Below are 23,374 nucleotides of genomic sequence, written 5' to 3' on the forward strand. Positions count from 1 at the left end.
TCTGATAGAAAAGCAGACAGTCCCACATCCTGGTTCCAAATGATGACAGGCGAAGTAGATCCTTGCACTTGCACTCCCTGCTTCCCCAACATGTCATCTCTAGGACAGGAGTGTATATGTCCAAAAAAAAAAAAAAATCCAGTGGCTCCTATCCACATGAAGCCATGTGGCAGGCTTCCCAGAGTACTGGGAAGTACATCTTTGTTTCTTGTCAAAAGCAGCAGGGAGTGCTATGTTTTGGGGCTTGGGGGAGTAGTCTGTGTGTGTGGGCAAGGAGTTGAGGAATTAAAAACTCCATCTAGCCCTCTCCTGGTGATCCGCTTTTTTGGCTTAAGGTGTGAAGTCAACTTCTGTGAAAAATACCAAAGCCTCTATAGAGGAGACAGAGGAAGAAAACGAAGCACAGCAACTAGGATATATAAGGAAGCACTTGGGGCTGACGAAGATTAACGTCTGTGGGGATTCTCAGTCATCCAGGTCATAGTTATCCCAAAGATGCTTTTTCACGAGGCAACTGGACTTTTTTGTTTTTCTTTGAAGACATTTCTCTTCTCATCCAAGAAGCTTCTTCAGCTCTGACTGGATGGTGGGCAATGGAAAGATTTATACTCCTGCAGGTAGATGGTCATTTGCATTCTTTTAGAGAGTCATTAAAGCTACCTGGAGGATTATCTGTGTCATCAGAGTCATCTGAGTAGTGCAAATGGGTATAGAGCCTTCTTGGAACTGCTGAAAGGACTGTGTTGTAGACTGGAGATAGATGATGTCGGATCCCTCCCCCTCTGTTGAGAAAGGGCTGTTCAATGTTGACATAGATGGCCTCTTTGATGCACAGTCATCCTGAACACAGATTACTAGAAGGCCAAGATGAACAGTCTTCTGAAGGACACTGCCACATACAAGACTCTGAAGAGAGATCCCACCAGCAGTTACAAAAAAAAGGTCATTGATTTCTTGTAACAATTACTAAAGGATAATGCCATCGACAAGCCACAATACTACCATCTTTAAGCTGGGGAAGCCATGACATGCATATATGGACTCCCCAAAATCCACAAAGAAGGAACACCACTCAGACCAATAGTTAGCAGCATCAACTTGGTCATCTACAACATTGCAAAATATCTAACTACCATACAAGTTCCTCTAGTTGGTAACACCGCTCATCTCATCAATATTTCACATGACTTTGCCAGCAAGATCTGGAAAATAAAACTGGACTCAGATGAGACCATGGTTTACTATGATGTTACTTCACTCTTCACTTGCATCCCAACAATTGAAGCTGTCATGGTAGTGAAAAAACGTTTTCTACAAGACAGAATCCTAGGTGACAGAACTGACTTTAGCCCAGACCACATATGTGCTATGCTAGACCTCTGCCTGACCACTACCTATTTTCAATACAGTGAAGGTTTCTACAGACAAAAACATGGCTGCGCCATGGGCTCACCTGTGTCCCCCCATTGTGGCCAATCTCTACATGGAAGAGGTAGAAACCAAAGCCCTAAACTCCTTCACAGGAATTCTACCCACTCACTGGTATAGGTATGTCAATGATACTTGGGTCAAGATCAAAATACAAGAATTGGAAACGTTCACCAAACATATCAACTCGATGGACAGATACATCAAATTCACCCCTGAAGATATTAAGGAAAATAGTCTAGCCTTCCTGGACTGTGCTGTATACATTAAGGAAGACAGAAGCCTTAACATTGAAATTTACAGAAAACCCAATCACACAGATCAATATTTACATTTTGATTCACACCACCCACTGGAGCATAAAATAGGCGTTATGAGAACCCTACACCACAGAGCTGAAGGCTGCCTACCACCAAAGAAAGAAAAGAAAAAAGAAATCAAACAAAAAAAGAAATCAAAGCCCTCAGAACGTGTGGCTATCCCAAGTGGGCCTTCATCAAATCTTAAAAAAAGACCTAGCAGGAGCTCCTCCATAACAGATGAAGAAAACAATAAACAAAGCAACGTAGTTATTCCATACATTGCAGGAATATCGGAAAAGCTCAGGAGGATTTTCAACTAACACAACATACATGCACATTTCAAACCGAAGAATACACTAAGGCAGAAGCTTGTCCACCCCAAGGATAAGGAACCCAGGCACAAACTGAGCAACGTGGTATATGCAGTACAATGCAGTGAGCCATGTGCAGATCTGTACATTGGGGAAACAAAACAACAACTTCATAAAAGTATGGCACAACATAGGAGAATAAACCCATCAGGACAAGAGTCAGCAGTCCATCTACATTTAAAAGACAAAGGCCACTCTTTCGAAGATAGCAAAGTCCACATTTTGGACAGAGAGGACTGCTGGTTTGAAAGAGGGTCAAAGAGGCCATCTATGTCAAAACTGAACAGCCCTCTCTCAACAGAAGGGGAGGGATAGGACATTATCTATCTCCAGTCTACAACACAGTCCTTTCAACAGTTCCAAGAAGGCTCTACACCCATTTGCACTACTCGGGAGACCCTGGAGACACAGATAAGCCTCCACGACTCTCTAAAAGAATGCAAATGACTAGCTGTCTGCAGGATTTCCATTCCCCACCATCCAGTCAGAGCTGAAGAAGCTTCTTGGATGAGAAGCAAAATGTCTTAAAAGAAAAACAAGTTACCTCGTGAAAAAGCAACAAAGATTAATGTAACCTATTTCAATCTAAACATGACCTATGAATTGGCATTAAATCCATTCCAGTGGTCTTGATGAATTATTTCTACTGGGAGTTGATTTTCTTGGACTTTTCAGGAGCTTTTGATAACATAGATCAAGAGGGGATAACCTAGAGCCCTCAGAGTCCCCTCTGATCATATCACTAATTTTGAGCTTCCTACCATTTTTGAGGTGAGGGACATACAAGAATTGCAATAGAGACCAAAATATGTGCAATGTAGGGTTTTTAAAAATGTGTTAATACTGTACATCTGTTCTATGACTAGTCATGGAAAAAGGGGGCCTGCCAAATATTATATGTCATCTGTTGTCCAAGGGCTTCCTCAAGATTGCACCAACAAAATTTGATGGCAAAACTACTGAATAAGGGGCTTTTGATTTTCTGCTGGGTTTTGATATTTATTTATTTGTTTGTTTGTTTGAGAAATTGACTTGTGAATCTTTAATCGTAAAAACAATTACCAAATTACTAATTTCCTGGTAGGTTTAGGTGAGAACCAGTTTGAAAACAATGTGTTTTTAAAATAATTTTTTGGATTTTGATAGGCCAGTTTTTGCTGATTTATCCTTTACAGTGACTTTAAACATTTGTTCGTTACTCAGTTTAAGATTGTTCCTTGTCCTGAATATATAGGACCAAATTATTAATAAGCTTAGAAGATGAATCATTAAAAGATGGATATTTGAAGGTAACCAACACTGATTCATACTAACTAGGCCAGGAGTAGGCAACCTTGGCTCTTTTATAACTCTTGGACTTCAACTCCCAGAATTCCTGAGCCAGCACAGCTTGCTCAGGAATTCTGGGAGTTGAAGTCCACGAGTCATAAAAGAGCCAAGTTTGCCTACTCCTGAACTAGGCCAATGTTTCTTCTGCTCTTAAATGTTTTAATCTGTCTAAGAAACAGCATCTGGGTAGAAAGTACTCCCAGGAATCAAGTAATACATTTTATTGAGTCATTTTAATTTAGCATTTTTTAATTGAACAATTCAACAATCTTCAGGTGAGCCACTATGTACGTACCACATTCATTTTGGAAGAGATGGGGGATTTTTTTTCAACTTAGGCGAATCATTTCCATTTAGCCAGGGGTTAACTCTGCCTCAATTCTTGTACCTACTGGTAGATATAGTCATCTCAAACTGTGAGATGGGCAGTATATATATTTAATAAATAAATAAACGAAATGCTTTCAATCCTGGTTGGATTATGATCTCCCTCCTCAATGCCCTTCTAGCTCATTTGTCATTTTCTCTTAGATGAGCTGCCGCTGTGCCCCAAAGGAGTAACTTCCAACATGTTCCGCTTCAACGTGTCTTCAGCAGAGACAAACATCACCAGCCTCTTCCGGGCAGAGTTTCGGGTCCTTCGCTTGCCAAATCTCAGCTCCAAACGTTCGGAACAGCGTATTGAACTCTTTCAGGTAATCCCACTTCCTAGCAGGGCCTCCAGGGTACCTCAGTGTAGGAGCTCCTGTTTCTAGTGGACATTTTTGCTTTCTTTCCAATTCCCCCATTTCCCCCTCCACTACACCCCGGTCCATGAATACAGGTACTCATGGTAATCCTCGACTTACAACAGTTTGCTTAGTGAGCGACGGCACTGTTAAAAGGGACTTATCACCATTTTTCACACTTATGACCGTTGCAGCATCCTCAGGGTCATGTGATTTACGTTTGGATACTTGACAACTGATTCACATTTTTGTCAGTTGCAGTGTCCCAGGGTCATGTGATCCACTTTTCAACCTTCTCACGAGCAAAGTCAATGGGGAAACCAGATTCACTGAACAACCGTGTTACTAATTTAACAATTGTAGTGATTCATTTAACAAATGTAGCAAGAAAAATTGTAAAATGGGTCAAAATTCACTTAACAAGTTTCTCGCTTAGCAACATAAATTTTGGGCTCCATTGTGGTGGTAAGTTGAGGACTGTCTATACTAACCTTTCCTCCCTTGTGTCTAATCCATTAAAAAAAAGCTTTGTTTTCCAGTAGGGTTCCCCCCTACCTACGGAAGGCAGGGATGTGATGAAGGGAGAATGAGCAAGGCTACGGTTGTCTTAGCATTTGGAAATCCATCTCATCCTTTTATAGACAAGGCATGTTATGTGCTTGGATTCTATGCCAAATAAATCAATAACCATGCTATCTATTACCCAGCAGTGCAAACCTAGAGAGTGATTTCTCTTCTCCTTTGTTACATCCTCCTATATTCATCTTGAAAATGGCTGGATAACCATTTTGAAAGATCACACACCTAATGCAGCCTTCTCAATCCTAGTCCATAGCCCAAACCAGTTGATGTCAGGTTTTTTTTTAAACTGAGAATGAATGTGGGTTTTCCACCTTCCCGTGGAAACCAGGCTATTTGCACTTACTTAGTACTTTGGCTCATACTAAGTTAATGATGCAAAGCAAAGGGATCATTCCAGCAACTATTGGCCACTTTGGACTGGTATGGGCATGGTCCCCTCCCCTCAGTTTTTCACTGTACAATGCCAGCACAGCTGCTAACTGCTTCTGCCAGGATGTGGAAATGTTTCAAATCCCAGCACCCCTCCCCCCACCTGCTGGTAGCAGCCCCCATGATCATCCCATGCACAACTATCTAGCGTGGATGCCAATGCACCACGTGGGGGAATCTCATGGATAGTCCTATGATATGTCGATGGATAACTGGCTGGTATGAAAGAGTTCTCCCCTTCCAGGCAATGCCCCCTTGCAGGTTCTGTGGACAGTTTGCATTGTGTGTGTGGAAAGCAAGAATATTATTGGGTGGGGAGATACATGGCCTAGGGGTTTCTGGTAAATCAGGAGAGGAGAAGAGAGGAGAGGATTGCTCCTTCTTCCCTTCTGTAAATTTCCCTTCCCCCAAGATCAAGTTCTAAACAAAGCCAAACCTATCACTCTACTTGTCTGCCACAACTTGCCCTCCCCTACTTCACATCAGGAACAGGAACCGATGCCAACTAACCAACCGTAACATTCATAGCAAAGACTGTGGTGCCTTTAATAGATACTTTGTAGGCACTAATAACATAGTGCACTTTCCTTGAATATTCCAAGGGCTTAGTGTGTGTGTGTGTGTGTGTGTGTGTGTGTGTGTATGTGTGTGTGTGTGTGTGTGTTTGTGTGTGTATCAGTAATACTTTAGAATAGGATTATACAAAATGTGAGAGCAGAGAAGATAAAGCCTAGGAACCCTAGAATGAAAAAACAAACAAACTATAAAGCATAATTATAGGTTCAAGGAAGGTTTAATATGAATCTAAGTGCTGGTAACCTAAAATAATTTACTTTTTATTGTAATGTTATAAATCTTGATCTTGTATAATCTTGTATAATTTTAATGTAGATTTCAGTGGAATAACCTTTATACAATATGATTAAAAATTATTAACATTCTATTATTTTAAAAGTTTAAAATAGTAAAAAACCCATAAAATAAAATGTTATCAGTATTATCATTTAGTATGCCAGGGTTACAAATATAAAGTTGAGTATTATGTAAGGCTAAAAAAAAGAATCACTGCAATTCACATCGAAGTATTAATTATAGGACAGCTTCATTTTGAACTAATTACTTAAAATTAAGTTCTCCATTGTATTGTATTGTGAATTAATGTATGTGTACATAGTATGTATATTCTCTTCAGATTATGACCACTTATCCAGTGACTGTTCAAACTTGCAACAGCACTGAGGGAGAGGATTTATAATGGGTCCTTGGGATTCTGTCCATTGCAGTGAGTTAGTTATGTGATCTCAATTTCTGACATTCTCTGCTGGCTCCCCATAAGCACTCAATGGGAAAACTGGCAAGAAGTTGGAAGACACATTCAAGTGGGATCCTTGCTTCTTGGTCCTTGCTAAACACAGCAATTGAGATTTATATGTTAATAAAAATAAATAAATAAGGCAAAATTATCAAAAATTAAAACACTTAAAAGTTAAAATATAGCTGTTGGACAAAGAAGCTTCTTGAGAAATGAAACATTTTCAAGGAAAAACCCAAGAAAGTCCAGTTAACTTTTGAAGAGTACCTTTGGGACAATTGGATTAGATATTAAAAATATTTATTTAACGGCATTTTTAAAAGTGCCTAGAAATTGTTCATCTGACAATGCTGCCTATGGCAAAATAATTGGAAGGAGGAAGCATATTAATTTCTTACAAGGGAACTCCATTGGGGTGAGGGAGGGAATATACGGTAATCAAGTTAGCGGCATTCAACACAATTGTGGCTACCATCTTGCCTCTTATTTTTTTGAGCTACTGGTTAGATCACTGCCATTTTCTATTATTATCATATAAACAAATTGTTCTTTGAAATAAAAACAACAATAACTAACATTTAAAGGAGAGGGACAGGCCAAGGGTGTGATCCAACTAATCTGGTCTGGTTTGTAGAAAATAATTGATTCTTTTTTTCTTCGAAGTCAAGAGAGTTTGTCTTTCCTTATTTTGTGCAAATGGCTCTAGAACTTTGCTCTGCTGGCCTGAGAATGGATGATTTGCTCTTGGCGTTGTAACTTTAGACAATGGTGGGATTCAAATATGTGAACAACCGGTTCTTTGTGTGGATTCCACTTCCAGAAGTCCATTCTGGGCCTGGTCAACAAAGAATTAGCTACGGGTTCTGCCGAACTGGTGTGAACTGGCTGAATCCCGCCACTGACTTTAGACCAAACCAAGGGAATAGTAGTGAATCTTCTATGGGGAGAAGCCCATAGGCAGATCACTCTGTGAATAAGGAACATATAGAGCAGGTGTTGGATAAAAGAAGCAGACTGGCAGGGATGGTTATTGGGTGAAGAAGACACCTTTCATTGCATTGTCAAACACCAGTCCATCTTTCCCTTGCAAACTGAAGACAGACTTGGTGTCATCCTGTTGAGCCACCTACTTCTCTGTGGCCATCCCAGGAACATAGTGAGCAGGGGACAGACAGGGCATGCAGCAGCAAGTGTGCAGTGATCAGCATTTGAGCCATGACCTTGTCTATCCCTTAATCATGTTAACTGATTGTCCTCTAGTTGGATAACTCCCCTCCTTTAGATCTTTTAGTGATTATAATCTGGCAACAAAAAATAAATACTTTGCATAAGGGTACCTCGAAAGCTCTCCATTTAAATCAAGGAAATCCATTTGATTCAGTATAGCATAATGCAATCCTGATTCCTATTTGAATGATTACATGCCATCAAGTTGTTGTTGACTCTTAGCGAACACATAATAGATTTTGTCCATGATGATCTGTCCCTAACCTGGTCCTTCGAGTCTTCCAATAATACACTCATTGCTGTTGTAACTGAGTCTATCCATTTTGCTGCTGGTCTTCTTTCCTTTCCTTCTACCTTTCCCAGCATTACAGCCTTTTTCAAAGGCTGTATATAATGTGGCAGAATAGGATAATTTAAGTCTAGTCATTTATCCTTGAATGAGAATCTGGGTTGATTTGTTGATTATCCATTTGTTTGCTCTCATGGCTATCCATGGTATTCTCAGAAGTCTTTTCTACTACTACCACAGTCCAATAGCATAAATATTCTTCTTATCCTGTTTCTTCAAAGTCCAACTTTCTCTTCCACAGAGTGTCATAGGCACATGGATTGTGTTAGTCTGCTCTTTGTAGGTATAGAAACAACATGACATTTGAATATCTTTTCCAAGACTGGTGTGGCTGCTCTACTAAATACTAGCCTGCAGTGTATTTCTTGACTGCTTGTTTCTAATGTTTGATCCTAAAATACAGATGCTATCCACTAATTTGATATCTGCATTGTAGAATATGCCTATATATCTGGGAGAAAGGCCTACTGAATAAAGGTTTCCCTCCCCCCCCCCCAAAGATTCCCTCTTATGACTCCGTCTTAAATGTCATTCAGGAAATTTTGAAGATTCAGTTGTTTTCTCAAATCTGGGGACAAGATGATCGTGAAGCCTCCTTTGGGGCTTTGTTTTGTTTTGTTTTTGTACTTTTCTTTAGTATTTGCTGTTCGATGAATTGATTTTTAGTTGTATGTCTCTTAGAGTTACTTAGGATTTGGGCAGCCCTCTAAACAACCAAATAAATATAAACAAATAGATATACTCCTAAGTAGAAGTGAAAGATCACACTGTTAGTCACTTACATTATCTTAGTTCTCCACTGTTGTAATCCAGATTGAGAAGTGAGAAAATATCAAATGGGATTGCTGTATCAGAAATCATTTCTGAGCACTGTGCTTATTCACAGCACTATTGAATGGAAGATATGGATTTGAAAGCTAGATCCCTTACTAATAATTTTGAAAAATATTAATCCTTTGAACCATAGCTTTTGTCTATGCTTTCTTTCAGTTCATGGCCAGTGCTTACACAGAGCTGCTTCCAGGAAGATATAAAGCAATTTAGGTATCTAGGCTACTATTGTTCTAAGAATTCATAGCAATAGTAGTATATGAGAAGCTAAGCCCTCCACGTGGAACCATAAGCATCTTTCATAGTCAGGAGAATTGGAATATGGTTCTGACAAGTAGTTTTCTAGTGAAACCATGGGCACAATCATTGGACTTAACTCTTAATTTCAGTCTGTAACTTCATCCCCTATGTCAGTTTTTATGTCCATGCTTTCCTGTCATACTCAATTCTTCCTTTGGGAGGCATGGCTAAAAATTGCTCGGATAAATCACATTAGACATATTACATATTATAGAAAACCAGAGGTAAAAAACAATAACTCAACCATTCTTACCCAGAAGAGTTGATCTTATCAAAGGAAACCCAGTAACTGTGAACTAAACAATGCCTTGTGCCATCTGCTTCTGTAGATCCTGAAACCTGATGAGCATATTGCAAAGCAGCGGTACCTAAGTGGCCGAAATGTACTGACACGGGGCTCTCCTGAATGGCTGTCCTTTGACGTCACAGAGACTGTCCGTGAATGGCTTTTGCATAGAGGTGAGTGGCACGTAAAGTAAGTTTCCTCTGTGTTAGCAAGTTGCATGTGCCTGCTTAGAGGCATATAGGAAACCAGCCTTTCTCACTTAATAGGATCCATAGGTATTGGACAGCAATTTCTATCATGGCCAATAAGAGTTAAGTCCAATACACTGGGAAATTCCAGATTGGAGAAGTCTGGTATGAATTGATTCTGGTATTGTTTTTATATGGAGTTTTTTTCTTATATACTTAGTAATGAGAAACACATCATACCATGATTTACAAATTAGTTTCTTGGTTGCTGAGGTTCACAGGAACATTAGCATCTGGGCAGCAGCCAAAATTGAGATACAGGAGAATGATTTAGCAGGATAGTGATCATGTGCCTGACTTGTTGGTATGCCCAAATTCAGGAGATCTTTTCTTCTAAGTCGTAGTGGTAGTAACACTGAGAGATACAAATTGACAAAGTCCTACCCTGGAGCCTTATAGCTTAATGCAACACAGCAGTTGCTACAGAGATTAGCGCTCAGCAAAGAAGAATAGAACAAAACACAGGCTATGAGATTCAGCAGCTGCAGCTAGCTTAAAAAACTAGACAGGTGCTAAAATTCAGTCTTGAGCCTCAGACTACGCTTTTGGCCACAGATAGCAATCTCTGCCTACGAGGGATATGCTTGTTACTCTCCTGTTTCCTATCTCCAATAATTCTGCCAAGAATGTTCAGATTCTATGACAGTTACCGTATTTTCCAGCGTATAAGACGACTTTCTAAACCATGCAAATCTTCTCCGAAGTTGGGGGTCGTCTTATACGCCGAGTCGTCTTATACGCCGGAAAATACGGTAAATGCAAAGCAGTGTCCAAATATTATATGTAAACTTGGAATATTCATTTCCCATATAAATCCTAATTGTAGTACAGAAGGTCTTTTCTTGCTGGATTTTGGGTTTAGTGGTTTAGACCTCCAACAGGAAAGTTACTTAATTGTTTTATTTATAGAATGTGGTTGGGAAAAGGTATAGTATTGAATAAAAATACAACAGCCACCTCTCTATTTATTTGGAAGAAAGATTTACTGATTGCTGTGGTATTGCTCCATCCAAACAATTGAAGTATGGAAATCTTGAAATTGGGTGTCACTGATCTCTAGAATTTTATTCACATCATTCAGGCAAATCCTTTTTTTTAACCAATAGCCCTATAATAAAATAATGAGGACTTGCTAATTTCTTTGAGGAACTCAAAATTATCTTATACTTAAGGTTCAAACTATTATGGCAAAACCCATTAAGATTCCTGTCAAAAGTTGATAAGTCAGTCCAGCCTATCCACTGGTCATTCCTCATCTGCTCCCAAACATCATCATAATACATTATATACAACTTGTTTTTGTTGAAGGTTGAGATAATTTCAGATTAGCCATCCAGAACAGGACAGAAAATTCAATATGGAGCTACTACTGGTCAGAATCTGGTACGATTTGCACATATATAGTTCAGTCTCTCCTTCCAGTCTTTTGTAATCCTGAGAGAACATGAGTTCAGGACCTCCACTCTTTTTTTTTTTTATTAAAAGTTTTATAAGTTTTACAAAAAAGAAGGAAAAAAACAAAACAATACAAAGACAAAAAACATATACAAGGACCTCCACTCTTAACAAATTTTATTAATGGGGGGAAAATGGAAATTGCTGAATCATTATTTGCTTTCAAGAGTATTGATTGGTAAGGGTTTTTTAAAAATTCATTTTCTTACAGAATCTAATCTGGGACTGGAGATTAGTGTCCATTGCCCATGTAACACTTTTCAATCCAATGGTGACATTCTGGAGAATCTGCATGAGGTGCTGGAGATCAAATTCAAAGGTGACAGAAATGAAACTGGAGGAGAAAGTAAAATAACTCACCTAACTTTGAACATTGTTATTGCATTCATGGCCTAATCGTATTACATTACATAACAGTGTGTGTATATGTGCTTCTCTATAAGCAATTGTCAGATATTTGTTTATTTATTTACATGAGAGAGAGAGAGAGAGAGAGAGAGAGAGAGAGAACACTTGTATCCTTACAGATGACCTTAACAGCAATCCTCTTTTCAAGATCTCTAAGCTTTGTATTTCGAACTGGCATCTCTTAAGAGAATTCTCAATGCTTTCACAAAACATTGGGGGAAACCTATGATGGTTGAACTGGCATAAAACTGCTAAGTATTATAGATATTACCCGTGTTACTAAGTTAAATATACAATTTTGTAAATCTGTTTACATCCATCCCTTCAAAAACTCATCTCTGCTGTGTAATGTGTGGGCACAGAGATTAGCAATGGTTTGTAGTACCATAGGGAGCCAACAACTTGTAATCTCAGTATTAGGAAGTGCTTGGCTTTGGACCTTGCCCTGTGAATAGTATTCATGAATTTTGTATCTCAGACATTTTTTTCTGTTGTTCAGTTCCAGTTATCAGATGTCATCCATCATTAAGTAATTTATCTCTTCTGGCCTATTCAGGAACTGACTGCAATATCAAAGGATAGATTAAAATGATCTCCATCATCAGTCTGCAAATTATAAAACAAATGGCTTTCAGGATTTTCTGTTAGATTTATTTATTCTGATAAAGCCACAGTCCTTACAAAAGATAGTTTTATGGATTCCAAGATTTCCTAATGCAGTTCTAAAGCAACTATGAGATTTGATCTCTCCCTTTTGCCCACACTTCTCAGGGATAGACGGTGAAGAAAGCCATGGTCGTGGGGACTTGGGGAGCCTGAAGAAGCAAAAAGATCTGCAAAACCCCCACCTGATATTGATGATGCTGCCGCCACATCGTCTTGGGAGTTCAGCTGTGAGAAGCCAGAGAAAGAAACGAGCACTGGACACCAGTTACTGCTTTCGGTAAGCTAAGATTCCTGAACCTACCTCCCCCTAGAGCAGGGGTAGGCAACTTTGGCTCTTTATGACTCATGGACTTCAACTCCCAGAATTCCTGAGTCAGCCATGCTGGCTCAGGAATTCTGGGAGTTGAAGTCCACGAGTCATAAAAGAGCCAAGGTTGCCTACCCCTGCCCTAGAGATTAACCATCTCTCTGGCAAAAAGTGCTCTTGAAAGCAACATTGGGATGACTTTGGATAATTTTGAAGTTTATAGTTAAGTCCAACTGATTAACCACACTGGTTAAGTACTGTCTCTGAGAACTATAATCCCTTATCAGCTATAAATCTTTACAATCTATTAATCCTCACTTTAAATGTGAAATTAGTATCAGAAACCTATTCTCTGGCTGAGAGAAGAGAAATTGAGTAGGAAGAATCAGGTCATCCCTTTAGAAAAAGAGAAGGCAAATTCTCTCTTTCTTTTGCATGTTTGTTTATTTGATTCACTGTAGTGGAAAAGAAAACAATTAAAAACAATATCTAACACCCCCACCCACCCACCCACACACCTACCATTAGGGTCCAGCTTCACCTTATCCCAATGCCTGGAGGAAAAGCCATCTGTTTAAGATCTTCTGGAAGGTCAAACAGGTGGTGCCTGAGACATCTCAGGGAGAGGTGGGATCCTCTGTTGAGAAGGCACGCTTCCTGGGTCCTGTTAGATGACAACATTTGAGAGAAAGGACCTGTAAAATGCCCACCCTATCCAGCCTGGTGCAGCAGGTAAATATCCTTGGAGAGATAACCTGGCCTCATGCCATATAGGGCTTTAGAGGTGACAATCACCTTGAAATTTACCCAGAAAGAAACTGGAAGGTAGAACAACTTGCACAACAGTGGTCTAATATGGGCAAAGTGAATGGTGCCTCAAACACCACTGCATTCTGAACCAATTGCAATATCCAGTTTTCAAGGAAACCCTATGTAGAGTGCTCTGTAATAATCAAGCTGGGGACTAACCAAGGCATGAGTGACTACAAGTAAGTCAAGGAATGGGACCAAGATCGATCTTATAAAAGCTCCCCAACCCCACCCATGGCTGTCACCTTCCTCAAGCAGGAGTTGCAGGTCCAGGAGGCCATCCCAAATTGCACATCTGCTCTATTTGGGGGAGTGCTAGCCCATCGAGAGTTGAAGATGACATCCTTCCAGAACCAGAGGAAGCAAAAACTCCAAGCTATTCCATCTTGCTATAGATATGAGGCAGGTGTCATCAGCACTTGGAAAGTATATTTCTTTGTAGCCCAAACCTGATATGTACTGTCTGGATTACAACCATACTAACATACTAGATGCAAGAAACCAGGAACCGTGGAGACATTGATAGAAAGGAGAGAAATATTCTTTTAAATCAAACATGTCAAACTCACGATGTCACATGACGTCACACAATGTATCGGGACGGTTTTGCCATTGCTGGCAATGGGGTGGGCACAGCTTCCGGATGATGCATCTGGCCCGCAGGCCGGCAGTTTGACACCCATTTAAAATTATGCATTCCCAGTGATATCAGGAACCAAATAGGTTCAGTAAGACTCAGAATAAGCTGAACTTTTTGTGTGAGTTCTTTCACATAATTGGTGGGCTACATTTAGCTTGATAGATGCAGGCCTGCTTTACTGAAGTCTCAGGATTGTTGTTAGAGCAGGTGTCCAAAGCATGGAGTCAGGGAAACAGATGAGCTGCATGGATTAAAGGATTATATATAGACTCAACCCTTTTCATCCTGCTTCTTCCCAAACTGTCTTTTAGAATGTAATATAAAGAGATATAACACAAGTGGAGCTGAGAAACATGTTTCATCCATTGTTCATAATTCCCTTACTCTGTTCAGCAGCATTCTGGGATCATGTATTTATTTACTCATCATAGCACCAACTATAATAGTATCATAGTCGGTTAACAACAATATTAGCTTGGAAAACCTGCTATTCAGCTAAAAAAGTAATGTGCCCCTGAATCTTCTGTCACTTATGTAGGGCAGCCCCAAGGTTTGTTTTCTCTACAAAGCTATAGCTAATCACTATGACTGCTTTGAAATATTTATAGCAGCTTCCCTGTCCCCTCCCCCCCCCATTAAAAGAAACAGCCTTTTCTTTTCAACCTGATTTTCATCCTCTTCTTCATTTCTGTCATTAATGAACTTTCATAGTAACAAAAACTGGAGAGGAAGAGGGCCTAGTATATTTACTATTTTCTCCTTCTTGCAATTTTGCTCAATTAAAAAAAAACTTCAAACCTTAACCAGGCACTGACACATTTTTTTCTGGATTATCTTCTTGTGCAAATAGGTATGTTCCATGATGGTGGTTGTCAAACTCTCTGTTATGAGTGAGTGAGTCAATCAGTCAGTCAGTCAGTTTAGGTTGTATAACTCAGTGTTAATGCAGGTGCCCACATTTCTTTAAAGCAAAAGACTAAAAACAGCAAAACAAAAAACAAAAATACACAATCTCCACTCACATATCTGCAGAATTAAACCTTTTTACAATAGGCTTCCCCAGTGTCCTTGGCCACAGTATGAGAAATGGGAGGTCTTGAATGTTTTATGAAAGGCCAGAAAGATGAGGACCATCTAAATGTTGAAGAACATGGTGCTTCATGGGGCAGATACAGTGACAGAAAATGCAGGCCTTTTCATAGAAGGAACTTAAAAGTATGCTCATCCTCTTGGATCTTGTGGCAGAAATAACTGGAGAGCCCTATGCCAAGAAAGGCTTTATAGGTGATAACAAACCTTAAATGGCACCTGGCAGTTTACTGGAAGCCAATACTACTTATGGAGCTGCGTTATTACATGAGCGTGCTGAGGTGGGACTCCAATTACCATCCTGCTGCATTCCAGAAGAGTTGCAGCTTCCGAGTGGTCCTTAAGGGCATCTTCATGAAGAGCACATTTCAGTAATCCAGAGAGTAGGTAACAAAGAACGAGTGACCGTCAGCTGGGCCTTCTGATCCAGGGATGGATTTGTGCAAAGGCTCGCTTGGCTACATCTGCTGCCTGGTCTTTGAGCAGGAGCTGAGAATTCATGATTAGGATCTCTAAATTACATTCATATTTTTCTAGGGAAGTGCTGCTCTTGAATTTAATACATTATTGAATTTGAATAAATGATTTGAGTGTATTTAATATCAGCTTCCTTTTGTTCTAGGAACCTGGAGGAGAACTGCTGTGTACGTCGTCTCTACATTGATTTTCGTCAAGATCTGGGCTGGAAATGGGTGCATGAGCCAAAGGGGTACTTTGCTAACTTTTGCTCCGGGCCATGCCCCTACCTTCGTAGTGCAGATACCACACACAGCACGGTAATCAGTGTTTTAATATGGTCAAGGAACTTACAAGTTAGGCCATCTTCTCCCTATCTCTAACAATCCCTCTCATGGATAGTTATTTTTTATGAGTTTTTTGTCATTTATTGAGGCTGCAGTCTTGCACCTAGTTCCCAGGTTCTTATTAAACTCAGTGGAACTTGAGTAAGTATGGGCAGAAAGACAGAAAATTTGTAGATAAAGTTCTTGAAGCACATAGAAACCTCACCTCCTTTTAAAAAGAAAACTTTTTGATTTTTTAAAAGTTAAACAAGAAGATGGCATCCTGAAAATGAAAACATTGATGTCTAGCTTAATTTTTAGTTACAAGAGCAGTTCTGAATACTACCTAAGATCTACAGATCAGTTTTTCCCAGCCTTAATACTCTCAGGTTTTGTAGACTACAACTCTCTGGACCATCAGCCATGGTTATGCTGATTGAAGAATTATGAGACTTAAAGTTTAAGGTCAGAAAAGTACCTGTTTGAAGAAGACTACTATCATTCTCAGAAAATAAAAATGGGCACTTCCCCTCTGCCATACCTTCTGTCTTCATCTTCAGATGAATTAGTATTTTGGGGCTGGCTACCATGGTTATTTTGTGAATAAAGAAGCCTTTCTCCCATGGCAATCATTTTGCAAAACAATCCACAACATGGTCTCAAAATTCTGAGCATGTCTCCACTTGACTTCCCAAATAAAAGATGCTGGAAAGTTTCGTATTGCTCCCAGAATGGTTTCCCCTTTTTAACTATGAATGCTGGTAAGCATGGGCAAATATATTTAGTCAAGACACACTTAAAAATCCCTGGTTGCTGAAAGCGGCAGCCATTCTGCTATGTCCGACTTTTCCTTACAAGAAATAAAATAGTTGCTTTGACAGGGGAGTATTTTGGATTTGAAAATGGCATACAGAATATAACATTCCTTCTCTCCAAATATTGTGGCCTTCCTCTCTCCAGTTCTACTTGGTGTCTGGTTTTTACTTTCTTCAAAAAAAAAAAAGTGTGAAATCCTGATCATGGCTTTTCCGAGACTGTGTAAAGGGAGACATTATTCAAAATGGAATTAAAATATAGAATGAAGTTTGGGTCAAAGGAAACAGCATATAGAAACCTGAAATGTTTCGTGTGTTTTTAATTTGTTGTACACAAAGGAATGGAGTAAAAATAGCATTCCCTAACTCTCAAATCAATCTTATTCTGGAGGCACTAATAGGACACAGTCACTGCTCACTGAAGCTTAGTTGCAAGTACACCTGATGATCCTCCTCCCTCTCCCCATCCATGGTTAGCTTTCTGACAGCTCCGATGTGTGGGGCCTAGTGTGATGATAATTGCATTGGAAGAACCTAGAGAAAGAACTCCTTAATAAACTCTTCATTCCCCCTCTGAAAATACCTATGCTCCAGCTGAAAAGGAATCAGGGAGAGATAGTTTGCAGCTATCACGGGGCACATTTTGTTTAAACCAAGTATCTGGTGATTACATTTATAATTTTACTCCAAGAGGTTAACTCCATCTCCTAAGGCACAGTATTTGTCTTTTTTTTCTTCTCTAAGTCAAATTTTAGTGTGGTGTGAAGTGGCTTTCTGTTAAGAAGTATTCTGCCCCAAAATTTCTGATGAGCAAAAATTAGATCAAGCCCCGAGTTCTATACCTTGTTTGCTTTCTACCCATTTTCTGGGCCTTGGGCCAATAAAAATATTAGTTCTTTTCTATAAAATAAATGTAATAATGGTCCACTGAAAAGGACCCCCCCCCCAGCAGTAGCTGTGTAGGTCAATAATTAAACCGTTGTGGTTGTTAATGCCTGTTGTAAGTATTTATATGGCAAAGTACTTTAATAATGATTAGATTTGGCTGTAGAGAATTTCCATGACAGAAGACAACTACCAGCATGAATAGGAAACACCCAATGAAGCACTGTAGCAGTTGTTATATCAGAGTGTTGTATATGTTGCAATTATTGTGAATGTAGAGTAACTGATTGAATATTTCTTAGCAGTGCAGGATTTTAAACAATAGTTATCTGTTTAGCATTTGGTTGTGCATATTTTAAAATCTGCATGCTAAGAAACCCATGATTCAGTTTAGAAATTATATAAATCAGTTTTTTAACCACATAAACTATAATTGACAATGTTCACAGAAAATATAAATTGTAAAACATACAATTCTGTGTCTGGATTCATAAAAACATACTAAGAACCAAACATATAATGGCTTAGCAGTATATTGTGTCAGTGTCTTTTGTTAAATGGAGTAGCTTTCTAAGGAGCCATGCTACATGGAAGTTCTAGTAGCAAACAGCAGTCTATCTCAGCCTAGAAAATTTGGAACTTACAAACTGTATCTTCATAATTATTTTCTGTATACAGTATTTTGTTTGAGAGGAGAGGAATTGATAGTATAATTTAATGGGCCTTGAAGAAGACTGATGGAAGGAATAGACTTGTAGTATCTGGACATAGTACACACCCTGACCTTGAAAAATAGATAAATACTAGTTTTCCTCACACCCTGACCTTGAAAAATAGATAAATACTAGTTTTCCTCGGTTGTCTTCTGATTTTCTCTATAGCAGTATGTAGAATGGAGCAAAGCAAGTATCTCACTTGGACTTGTAAAGGACTGAAACAGTTGGGAGGTGAATGTTGATACTTGAGAAGGACTGGATTAAATCCAGTATGATTTGGAAATGCTGGCCAAAGTAAGTTGATTTTTTCAGCTGTTTTTTAAAAACTCTTAGCAAGACTATAAGACGGTTACACCCAGTTTACTTATTTATTTTTAAAGAGAGGAATATGCTAAAGAACTACATTTGCTTGGACAGAGGTTTGGGTGTTATATAACTTGCTTAGCTGCTCCAGATGAAAAATCATTTGATCAGTAAATTGTTCTATATATTTACCCAGTGGTTGAGCAGAGGTAGCAGCTATAAATGTTGGATTTTTTGAAATATGTTATCTGCCTAAGGTTAATTCCAGCAACTGGCAAGTGCTAGCTAAGATCCTCATATATTTTTTGGTTTTTTTTTTCCAGGTTCTTGGTTTATACAATACTCTGAATCCTGAAGCATCTGCTTCCCCCTGTTGTGTTCCCCAGGATCTGGATCCCCTGACTATCTTGTATTATGTTGGAAGGACCCCAAAAGTGGAACAGCTGTCTAACATGGTTGTGAAATCTTGCAAATGCAGCTGAAAAGGACCCAATGCAATTCACAGCTCAGAAACGGCAACCACTACCCCTGATCCCAGAGTAAAACTCAAGCCTAAATCCATTTCTGCCTCCCTGACTTTATCACCTTGTTTCCTCATGAAGGTTTTTTCCTCCATTTATGGATATTTGAGGAAATGGACACAATACAAGCTAGATTTTTAACGGATAAAGATCACCAAATAAGGGATTTTTCCAAGGAGGAAATCATGAACAGAGCTGGAGCATGCAGAGCATATAGGAAAACTAGACCTCTTTGCCCATCACTAATTTTTCATCGAGGTCAACCTTTTTCGCAGGAGGAGGATGATTGGTTTCCTTTTAACAGAACATATTTTATTAGCATCCATACCATAATGGAAGTAATTATTCTGCAGACGAGTGAGCACAGGAAATTTGTGGTCCAAATAGGAATCTTTCTCACAAACTCTTCTCCATTTTCTCTTTCCTCCTGGAACACCTGCTGGAGGGCTTCAGCCACAGAGATTGGCTTTGTCCTTCTATCCCAACCCTATTCTTTGGTAATCTTGAGGCTGTTGTAGCGGTTGAGATCTTTAAAAAAAATCTGCCCATCTTATACAAGGACTTAGCCTAGGCCACACCTGCCAAAATTTTATACAAAATGTTAATCTCAATATTGTAAAAAAATAAATATTTTTCTTTTGGATATTAGAATTTTATGTTCAAGAAAGTTGTTTCCCTATGAAAAGGAAGAGGTATTTCTACAGCTGTAGAAGAACCCACATAGGTCAGTTTATAGCACTTATTGCAGCAAGAAGCCACCCTTGATTAAAACCCCATTTTCAGTGACTGAGAGTCATGAAGGAAATGGCAATGCTGAAATGAGATTTGCACAAGGCAATGACCATTTGGGTCAGTTGTTGTTCACTCTTCACTTGGTAGTGTTGGATTAATGTTTTACTTTTCCTAAATTGCTTTTAAAGATGTGTTAAACCTACAAGAAGTACTTATATTATTTTGAACTAGCCCCACTTTTTTAAAAATGGAAAAAAAATCACTCCATTTGCCATTTATGTTCCCAAGGGACTAACCTGCAGACATGACTATTTTATTATTAATTTTTCCAGAAAAGCAAGGAGATTGACCAATCTAGATAACCTTGAGAGACATGTAGCAGGGTGAAGGATTGGTTTCCGTTGTTATGAACAGATGTTAACGTAAGTATCACAGTGAAAGGGCTCTCTGGTCTCCTAAGGTCCTAACAACTGAAGACCCCACACTTTTAAAATAACAGTTGTTTCTGTTGCTTCAACAATGGATTCAGATATATCCAAAAAGCACTACCATATTTTCTGGCATATAAGACGACTTTCTAAGCATGCAAATCGTCTCCAAAGTCGGGGGTCATCTTATACGCTGAGTTGTCTTATACGCCGGAAAATACTTTTGTCAACCTGATTGCTGACACATTTTCCCTATTGCTTACTTGTCAGTTTCACATATTTAGACATTGGGTTGATAATTTTTAAATAATTAACTACAAAGGTAGTAGACAGGATGAATGAGGAAGCAGGTATAGGGTGATAAGGGACTTCTTCTCTTTGCCCCATCACTGTGGCACTGTTCTAATTCTCCTGTAGCATGGAAGTAGTCAGTAGTCACCTCATGCAGATCAGGACAATAAACAAAGATGTTTTATCCCCTGCTTCCCCCACCACCACCATCACCATTTTGGGGTTTTAATCACATTGGAAGGTTTTTGCTTGAATTGCTACTGAAAAGAAAACTGTTGGAAGACCTGAAGGACCAGGTTACAGACAAAGTCTTCTAGAGAAAATCTATGTGGAATGCTAAGAATCATACTTATTTTATGGCACATAATCAATCAATCAATCAATCAATCAATCAATGAAAGCATAACAGATATTCCTCAAGATGAGGAAGAACACATTTGGCTTCCAAACCACATTGAGGCCCTTATGCAGGGAATCAGAAAACCACTGTTTCGGCACTCTTTTTCTTTTTTTGCTGCAAACAAGACAAGTGGACTATTGGAGTTTGTCAGTTCAGAATGTGATACTGAATTGCATATTGCTCTCCTTTATTTCTGTTAAACCGTAGCTAGGCCTCTCTCTAGCACAACCTTATTACTGTTCACTTTCTATCATGCTGTTCTAATTGCTAATAAGAAACATTTTTATGAAACATGAAAAATTCCAGATACAGCAGCTGGGGTGGTATCAATCTATCATATCAACTTTTTGGCTAAGAGCCTGTGGCAGGAAAACTGAAATTCAGATAAGAGGGTACTTCCCACTCATTGCTTAGCTTTTAGCCTTCTAATTTTTCTTTTAAGATCTCCTTGATATATAACAAGTTAAAAGTGAGGCAAGTAACTGTCCCAAGGACATACTTTACTGTGTTTTAACTTTTGTGCACAAGAGATATCTCTTGATTTCTGCAATAACCTATATAATTTTGAAGTGAAATATTTATAAATAAATGACAACACATACATTTAATCATCTGCAATCATTTTCTGCACTACCATTGCTTCTGATGCTCCTTAAAAATAAATGCAGGTGGGTGCATTTTTTTCAGCAATACATACTATTGTTTTGAAAACTGAGCTAGATTTTGATTTCTATATGCCATTTCTGCATTTTCAATGCCTAGGATTAATTTCATTTCCTTGCTTAAATATCAGCCTCTTACGTAACAGTGCATTCTAATATCAACTCCGCAGTCTTCAACAAAAGTTTTAGACTTATTTATAGACCCACCTTTACAATAAAGAACAAACATCTCATTTTATACCTTTCACTATCGCACTTCCTTTCTGCAAAAACAAAATGTTTCTGGTACAAAATATCTCTAAAACATATATTAACAATTTTGATCAAAATTAAGAAAGAGGACAAACTGAAGAAAATTGTCGGAAGTCTCAAAGACTGCTACACCCTACATAAGATGCACGTTATTTTCTTTAATGTGGCATCTTGTTCAATGAGCTCAAAGACAATGCAATAATATCATGATTACTGAGGTGGAAAGATTCTACCTTCCATTCTAGAATGCATTTTATAGATAAGTCAGACTTAATCTTATGCTGACAATTGATTCTGAACAGGTAAACATTTAGAACTACTGATATTTAACTTCCATTTATTCCTGTGGATGAACAAGAATAAAACAACCCCCCCAAAATATGAAACACTTGAGATGATATTTGGCTTGAAGGTAGTACATATTCATAGAATTGTCTTAACATCATGAAAGTACAATCCTGGATCAGATGGCAAGGATCACAGAGTCACGGCTACTTTATTAAGCAAGGCATACCTGGGGGACTTAAGGATTTTTCCTGGGTGGCATTTAATAAGCTGGTCTTTATTTTCAGTTCTAGCAAGGATATACCAAGAAAATGACCTTCAGTCAGAGTACTTGAAAAACAATAACACCAAAGGCATTTTTTCATCTCAAATATCTTATTAGTATTTGTCTGTAAACCCCCTTTCCCCTTTCAGTGCAAAGGCTCCAAATTCATACAACTTCTTGGGTCTTGTGATATGTCAGTGTAAGACATATATGTTCAGTATTACTGAAATAATTGGAGAGATTGGAATTCTGATTTTAAATTCCCTAATTATTTTTTTTTCTAGGTGTGAGAGTACCTGGAGCACAATGGGAATCATTTTATTTAGAAGCCTTGAAGCAAAATAGGAGAAAACAAAATGGAGTTTAGTAGCACTCAAAATCTCTTACTCTTAGCAGACATCTGCTATTTAACCAGCATTAAAGTTGAACTACTTCTCCTTATCTTGTCCACTAACATGACAAAAATCCACATGTATGGATAAAAAACCCATTACTTTATCTGTGAACTTCAAAATAAACAGCACAGCTCCTTGACAAGATGGAGTAGCTGAGAAATGCAGAGCCATAAGTAAACCTCAGAAATGAAGCTAGAAAGCCATCTTGGTAAAAAATAAAAATAAAAGCAAATAAAAAAGCAAGTGAAGAAATTTTAGGCACACAGTTCAAAAAACCAAAATCAAAAAACCAAAAAGATTTCTCCCATAAAAAAGGAAAAAAAAAAACCCTGAAAACAATCCTGAGTGCATACATGATGTATCGCTACGTATTTTCCATCACTGCCTCATTCACTGTAATTTTGTCACTTCTCCACTAACTCTGGCCACCTGCCATACACATGAGTCCTGAAATACCCACTTAAAAATTAGGACATGCATACGACATATAAGAAGTAAAGCAAGCAAAACATCTGAATATAGAAAAAGATCAAATTGCAATGATA

At 38.6% G+C, this 23,374-nt stretch overlaps 1 protein-coding gene across 1 annotated transcript in view; it reads left to right on the forward strand.

Moving 5' to 3' along the window:
- The window catches only part of TGFB3 (transforming growth factor beta 3), a 28,416-nt gene extending 6,843 nt beyond the window's left edge, over positions 1–21,573 (forward strand). The window contains exons 2-7 of the mRNA XM_039351682.1: positions 3,962–4,125; positions 9,518–9,647; positions 11,389–11,496; positions 12,357–12,528; positions 15,720–15,873; positions 18,922–21,573. Of these exons, the coding sequence (XP_039207616.1) occupies positions 3,962–4,125; positions 9,518–9,647; positions 11,389–11,496; positions 12,357–12,528; positions 15,720–15,873; positions 18,922–19,080 (887 nt within the window). The 3' untranslated portion in view covers positions 19,081–21,573. The remainder of the gene's footprint in view (positions 1–3,961; positions 4,126–9,517; positions 9,648–11,388; positions 11,497–12,356; positions 12,529–15,719; positions 15,874–18,921) is intronic.
- Positions 21,574–23,374: the final 1,801 nt, after the last annotated feature.

Source organism: Crotalus tigris, unplaced genomic scaffold (assembly GCF_016545835.1).
Source record: "Crotalus tigris isolate CLP2741 ecotype Arizona unplaced genomic scaffold, ASM1654583v1 scf7180000018371.15429387391:27106975, whole genome shotgun sequence".
NCBI classification, from domain to species: Eukaryota; Metazoa; Chordata; class Lepidosauria; order Squamata; family Viperidae; genus Crotalus; species Crotalus tigris.